Here is a 7,207-nt window from a genome sequence, read left to right as displayed (position 1 = left end):
CATGCGCAAGGTGGGCGCAAGGAAAAATACTCGTAGGTTTGGATAGGAAAAAAAACAACTATACCCCAGCTTCCCCTCTCCTCTGATAAATTAAGAACAGGCCCTACCTAGTTGTAGTGGAATAAAAAGTACAGTATTTCCCTGTTACGTGTAGTAGAAAGTGGTGAGATAAAAAAACTCAAGTAAAGTAAAAGTACCTCTCATTTGTATTTTAGTATAGTACTTGGATGTGCCGTACATCTGAGCCATAGAAAATAAAGGGTAAATGCCGCCACCTGTCGGAGCTAAGGTGTATTTGACATCTTTGTAGTGGACTGTTGACAATGCTGCCTTTACGTCTATCGGAAATAGTGAAACTAACTGAAACTATAAAGCAAATACAAAGCTAGCAATGCCCTTCGTCCTCTTTGGGGTATAGCTGTACGACTTAATATCTCTCCTTGGTCTCAAATCAAATAAGCCTCTAGTTCTAGCGTTGTCTTAGTAGCTACTCTGATATTACTGCGTGAGAGAATTTCTTTTTTCCTACTATTGACTGCGGCACATGAAGGCACATAAGTAGCCAAACATGGCGGACACGGATGAGCCGTAAGTAGCTGCCGAAGAAACAAGCAAGAAACACAGTCATTAACTGCCCGAAAGATGCTTTCAAATCTCAATAACCTACGAAAGCGCAGCATGAATGAACCTTCTTTTATTCTCTCTTTTTAGGGAGAAGAAAAGAAGGAGAGTAGTGGAGCTGACTGAGAAGTTAGTGATGAATTGGTAGATCTGGCGGAAGGTTTGAGGTTACCAGACAGGAGGAAGGTTAACGTTAGCTAGCCGGAGACGCTAAGTGTAACAGCGGCTGTAAAGAGAGCTCACTGACAGCCAGGCTACGGGCAAATATATCGAGTAGTTGTTCGTGAGGAGCTACAGTAAAAAAAAAAAAAAAAGTCATGGTATCTTGCACTTCTATATAGAGTTAGAGATCTTTACTGTACCTTCTCAGTGTTGACGTGCTAGCTATTCACCTGGCCTAGCTGCCAGGGAGCTGTCCAGGCAGGACAGGCTAGATAACCCTTAAAATACCAGCGGATCAGAAACGCCCACCTTTCAGAAATATTGAGTGGTTAAACAACATGAGAGAGCAGGTGCTGATACAGGGCGGACATCAAAACACAAGTGAATGTTGATAAAGTAGTCCGGTTAGTCCGCTGCACGTCTCCCATTATTGCATGATTTGCAGTGAATGATGTGACAGTCTATTACAGTATTGAGTTAAAGGTGTAGTTCAAATTTTTCTGAAGAGGGTTTGTATGTTGTTCCTAACCATAGACGGTGTATTATCGGCACAGTGTTGGAAAAGGTTACTTTTGAGTGTAATTGGTTACAGGTCACTAGCTACCACATTAAATATGTAATACATTATGTAGCTTTTTCAATTACTTCATCAAAATAATGTACAATACTGTGCAAAGGTCTTAGGCCATCTTAAACTTTGTTATTTTAGCAAAATTATAGTGATCGTATATATGTGTTTCTTAGTAGTATCTTTACTAAAATACAACCAGAGCACACGGGAAATGTGTATACAGCTGGCTTCAACAGGCTAAAGTTACGTTTAGTGTGACCTCATTCAAGACATGTCTAAGGTCAATATTGATTGTTTGAGCTACCTTATGTTATGATTGTTTGATTCTGTGTGTCAAAAAAAGCCAATATTTAGGCTTCAGTGTGAAAAAGCCATTTTGATCTGACTTTTTTGGTGTTTTAATTTTTTATTGCATCGTACATGTTCTCTGTATTCATTATGTGTATATATATATATATATATATATATATATATATATACAACTTTGCTAAAACCACAAATCTATGATTGCCTAAGACTTTTGCACAGTACTGTAACTTATCACATTTGATTACTTTTCTAATGTTTTTTTAAACAGGGAAACAAAGCTGAAAAGACAAAATAAATAAATAATATTTAATAAGTGTATAAGAGAGAATAGATGGGGAACTGAAGCCATGAGCAGCTTTCCCACCAAAACAGGCTGCCTGATTTTTAGGTGTCTAAAATACATTTAATTGCTAACCTCTTCCACAGCAGTACAATGCTTAGCCTCTGTGTCAGACTCTAGCCTGCCTCTTCAAACTGGTGGCATACCGAATGTCATCTTCTGTTCGCAACACTATGACTATGGATAAGTACGCCATACAACCCCACTTCAGAAAACCCAATCTATCCCTTTAAGGTCTTGATTGTTTTTTTTGCATGATCTCAGCAGACTTAGAAGTTTCTGTTTAATATCATACATACCATGTTATGCATGCCACCTACCATTAAATGTTGCTGATGATACACCCTAAATTGACATATTGCTGTCTACAGGATGGTGGTTGATGGAGGCAGTGGATGCAACTGTGAGTGGGAGGGTCGGTGGAGCCATATCAAAAAGTTTCTGGAAAGGTCTGGGCCCTTCACACATCCCGACTTTGAACCCAGCACAGAGGTAACAATTACAGGGAGCAGAATAATGAATTATTTTTATTTGTCATATATCCTGTGCCATCTTCTGTTGCTCTGATATGTAATGACTTTATCTTCACTGCAGTCATTGCAGTTTATGTTGGAAACCTGCAAAATCCTGGTCATTGGTGCTGGTGGTCTGGGATGTGAGCTGCTTAAAGACCTGGTATGATCATCATTATTATTGATATTATTATTATTGAACATTTTCAAGGTATTATGTTTGCTTTGTTGTTTGATTTTTCATGTTGTTGTTCAGGCTTTATCAGGCTTTCGCAACATTCATGTTGTCGACATGGACACCATTGATGTATCAAATCTGAATCGACAGTTCCTCTTTAGGTCAGTATCATGAAAAAGAACTTCCATGTGAATTTCTGACCCATTATTATCATTAATTCAATGTTTGAAGCTATTAAATATGTTCTTTTAATGTGTTTGTGACTATGACCAGGCCAAAAGATGTAGGTCGGCCGAAGGCAGACGTCGCAGCTGATTTCATCAACAGTCGTATACCTGGATGCTGTGTAGTCCCGTATCCTTTTAATTAAAAAACAACTGCAAGGTCTTAGATACCTTATATAAATGCAGTTGCTTAAAAATCCCAAGCCACAGTCCACGTGGTTAAAATGTGAAAAATGTTGCAAGCAGCTAATCCTAGGTCAAAAATCACAATTTAACTTTCATAACTGAACGCGAGTGAACATTCTGTCCAAACATAGATTTCTCTTTAACGCTTTGTGCAGACATTTTAAGAAAATTCAAGATTTAGATGAAACATTCTACAGACGTAAGTATCATTAGGGCTATTAAGTCCCAACTTTACTAATATTTGGTTTCAGTCAGTGTGTGATGCAGTGCTCTCATGGTGCTTTTCACTAAAAATACATTTCTAGAGACCAAAAGACACTGACTATTTTAGAGAACACTGGTTCCTTTTACTTAACACTTTACACTCCATTCCCACTCTGTAAGTCTTGCATAGCCACTGATAAGATTTAAATGATGCTGTTTTTCATTTTCCAGCACTGTAGTGCATTTGGGGTGTACAAAAAAATCTTTTCTTAGATGCACTGCAATTCTCTTTTCAAAGATTATGTCTCAATGCAGTCAAAGTCTATAATCAGAAATTTAAAACCACATTCTCGAAATTTTGATCACCTTTAACAATTTTGCAAGACCATGCTGTACGTTCCTTAAAGCTGAACCAATATGATTGTGAAACGCAACAAACATAATCATGTGCATCCTGTTTACGTTCCACTATTGTTGTATTAATACAAGATAATGGAAGTAAATGTATCTGTTTATTTTAATCATGGATCATCACAGATACACTATGTTTTTAAATTAGCAATTAATCACCCAGTGAGAAAAAAAGCATTAATGAAAACCAAGATACACTGATAGCTGTTTTATAATCCCATCATAGCCCTCTGAATCTGAATTGAATTAATTCATGAGGTGCCTTAAGATTCTTATCCCTATAATGCATACAGTGCATAATGTTTTTGCATCATGAGATTTTGTTACACCCCTACTGCTTTGACTATGTCATTATCAGGCATTCGATTTTAATTAAGTCATATTTCTCTTGTCATCTAGAATTCCATATAATTGTTTGTGGACTGGACTCTATAGTTGCCAGGAGGTGGATGAACGGTATGCTGGTAAGTTATTCCTCTTAAGTGCAGTTTGTTGTCACAGTACCTTTGCGTCGATACTTTGGCCATTTTTTTCTTAGTCTCCTATGTGCACCTTTACCATGCGAAAGATGTGCTAAAAGAAACATGTTAATCACAAGCAATCCCTCCATCTCCCCGTGCAGCTGTCATTGCTGGTGTATGAGGACGGTGTCTTAGACCCAAGTTCCATCATTCCTCTTATTGATGGTGGGACCGAAGGCTTTAAAGGCAATGCCAGAGTCATTCTCCCTGGCATGACCGCCTGCATTGATTGCACCCTTGAGCTATACCCTCCTCAGGTAAGTAGCATTTTTTAAAATGAAACAATTGTTACAGTCACTTTACAGTCAGTTCCTGGTCCGTTTGTTGTTGCTTAAATTCACCTGTCTCTGTAGATCAACTTCCCCATGTGTACAATAGCCTCCATGCCTCGTTTGCCAGAACATTGCGTTGAGTATGTCCGGATCTTGTTGTGGCCCAAAGAGACACCCTTTGGAGGTATGAATCACACTGCAATTATTATATCTGCAAAAATGTCCTTTTTTAAATGTTTATGGTGACGATTAAGTGGCTCAACAAACCCACCCCTTGAATAACAAGACTTTTGCATACAAGTTAATTAAAGTTCTTGTTTTGTGTGTGGATTAGATGGTGTGGTCCTGGATGGGGATGACCCAGAGCACATCCAGTGGGTGTACCAGAGATCTCTGGAGAGGGCAGCAGATTTCAACATAACAGGAGTCACATACAGACTAACCCAGGGTGAGCACACATAGCACATCTATCCGTCACCACCGGAACACTGCTACTTTTCCTGCAGCTCCGCAGAGAGACGAGCCAAAGTACACATAATACTGCAAGCTTTTGCTGACTCGGTGATTTTGGAAGTTTGGTACACTTGTCTGTGTTTCTATAACGCTATTTCTTTTTCTGCAACAAAAAGATAAAACATTGCAACAAACATATTTTACTGAGGTTCACTCTGATCAGCACGTCTATACAATGCTTTTACTTCTGGTCGTCCCTTGGGCTCAGCAGAAGCTCAGGGGCAACGGGACCAAACTCTCTCTCTCTGAACTATTTTTATCTGCCTATGTTTTTAAAGCATTGTGGTCAGCCCATGTTCTTTTAAATGTGCTACAGACATAAATTTAACTTGACATTTTTATTTATATTCTATTTAAATGTTGTAGGTGTTGTAAAGAGGATAATTCCTGCTGTAGCATCTACAAACGCTGTCATAGCTGGTAAGTAGTTAGACTGAATAAATGTGAAAGTGTGGTAGTAGAGCGCTGTGGGCCTTTATGAAAGATTTTATGTCCTACCATATAAGAGTTAATCATTTCCAAACAGTGCCCTGTATACTGACTTTCTGTAAACAGAGCTGCCTACCCGGACATAACTGTTATTTTCTGCTTTTTTTTCCCAGCTGCTTGCGCAACAGAGGTCTTCAAAATAGCATCAAGGTGAGTTTTCAGACTCTGCTCAGCAGCCATATGCACAAATTGGAAACTTTCTAAACAAGGCATGCCATTCTTTCACTGTTTGTCATGTTATTACCTTTTACATCTGCAGTGCCTATATACCTCTCAATAACTACATGGTCTTCAATGATGTTGACGGCCTGTACACGTACACCTTTGAAGCCGAACGGAAGGTTTGTCCCTGACTTTAATTTTGCCTGCTCGTGTTTTTTTTTACACTGATGAAGTTTCCGTTTTGTAAAAGACATGTTTCCGTTTTCTTCTGATGCAGGAAAACTGTTCAGCCTGCAGCCAGATACCTCTGGACTTGCACTTTTCTCCATCTTCCAAACTCCAGGAGATGTTGGACTACCTGACTGAGAGTGCCTCTCTGTAGGTTTAGCTGCATTATTACAACTTGTTATGAAATACTTCCTGTGATTATATTTGCCTTTTGTCAGATTTTAAGCAGTACATTACACAATACCTTCAGCATTTAAGTATAATATATTTTTCCAGACAAATGAAATCACCTGCTATAACTGCAACTGTGGAAGGAAAGAACAAAACATTATATTTACAGGTAATTAACCTCTGTTTCACATCACACTGCTGTGTGTTTTCAGTTCATATGAGTCTGAAGTGTGTCCTGATGACATTAGGCTGTCATGCAAGTTTTGTTTTTGGCTGACTCAGTTTTCTTTTTTTCTTCTTAAATTTATAAATTTTTTTTGTACAGTCTGTCGCTTCAATTGAACAAAGGACACGGCCAAATCTGTCCAAAACCCTGAAAGGTGAGGTGTTTTATTTATTAAAATATTTCCTTGAAACGGCCTACACTCTAAGTTGGTCAGATGAGCACACTCTGAAATGAAAATGCTGACTCACTTATGTTATTAACACGTTTTTTCCAGAGCTTGGGCTGAATGACGGTCAAGAGTTGGCTGTAGCTGATGCCACCACACCCCAGACCATGTTGTTTAGACTCTGCTTTACCTCATAGGTTCATCTCAAGCACTCCCACATCCAGTTGATGTCATTCTCGTTTCTTGGCCAGCTACGACTTGATGCAGAATATTTAAAATGGCCTAAAAACTTGAACAGTTTACCATGTGTTCAGCCAGTGTAAATGAGTGTAGTTATTTCATGGTTTTTAACGTACTTAAGTTAATGTTTTGCACTGAAAAGCCAAAATCATAGTTTATGTTTTGATGATGCATTTTCTGCAAATGTTGAGAATTTCTGCAATAAGGTGTTACCTGCACTACAACCTAAAGCATGCTATGCGCAAATAAAGAGACAAGAATTGGTTACTTTTGAAAATTTTATTCTGTACATGTTCTGGTTTTGAATATTTATTTATTCCAACAGTTTTTTTTTGTTGCAGTAGCCACTGAAGTGGACACTGATAATGATGTGTGAACTGGAATAAAAATGTTTTTCTTATGAAGTTTCTGTCTCCTTTATGTGCCAATATTTATTTGTGGGAGCGAAACAATATTCACTCAACGCATTGCTTTAGAGGCTGTTTTTGTTTCCATGGATCT

The 7,207-nt window shown here is 38.3% G+C and overlaps 1 protein-coding gene across 5 annotated transcripts; it reads left to right on the top strand.

The window, feature by feature from the left end:
• The first annotated feature begins 568 nt into the window (after nt 1-568).
• On the top strand, nt 569-7,110 carry uba3 (ubiquitin-like modifier activating enzyme 3). 5 transcript variants are annotated; one of them, XM_042495398.1, is made up of 18 exons: nt 569-588; nt 712-750; nt 2,375-2,495; nt 2,598-2,678; nt 2,772-2,854; nt 2,967-3,047; nt 3,259-3,302; nt 4,118-4,182; nt 4,341-4,496; nt 4,593-4,695; nt 4,846-4,959; nt 5,391-5,444; nt 5,627-5,663; nt 5,773-5,854; nt 5,953-6,053; nt 6,180-6,243; nt 6,400-6,454; nt 6,575-7,110. In XM_042495398.1, the coding sequence occupies exons 1-18, from the start codon at nt 569-571 to the stop codon at nt 6,661-6,663; spliced, it is 1,389 nt and encodes a 462-aa protein (XP_042351332.1). In that variant the 3' UTR covers nt 6,664-7,110. The 5 variants fall into 5 exon arrangements, with proteins under 5 accessions (XP_042351332.1, XP_042351341.1, XP_042351355.1 ...); XM_042495421.1 differs by having other exon boundaries at nt 574-588; nt 712-1,187; XM_042495407.1 differs by lacking the exon at nt 712-750.
• The last annotated feature ends 97 nt before the right edge of the window (nt 7,111-7,207 follow it).

Source organism: Plectropomus leopardus, chromosome 2 (assembly GCF_008729295.1).
Source record: "Plectropomus leopardus isolate mb chromosome 2, YSFRI_Pleo_2.0, whole genome shotgun sequence".
Lineage (NCBI taxonomy): Eukaryota > Metazoa > Chordata > Actinopteri > Perciformes > Serranidae > Plectropomus > Plectropomus leopardus.
The sequence above is the reverse complement of the archived record's forward strand: the minus strand, read 5'-3'. Positions and strand labels throughout refer to the sequence as shown.

Coding starts and splice junctions, on each gene's coding strand:
- uba3 (XM_042495389.1), top strand. CDS start 683: ATGAACCTTCTTTTATTCTCTCTTTTTAGGGAGAAGAAAAGAAGGAGA. Junction 2,855..2,966: donor AATCGACAGTTCCTCTTTAG/GTCAGTATCATG, acceptor GACTATGACCAG/GCCAAAAGATGTAGGTCGGC. Junction 4,183..4,340: donor GGTGGATGAACGGTATGCTG/GTAAGTTATTCC, acceptor CTCCCCGTGCAG/CTGTCATTGCTGGTGTATGA.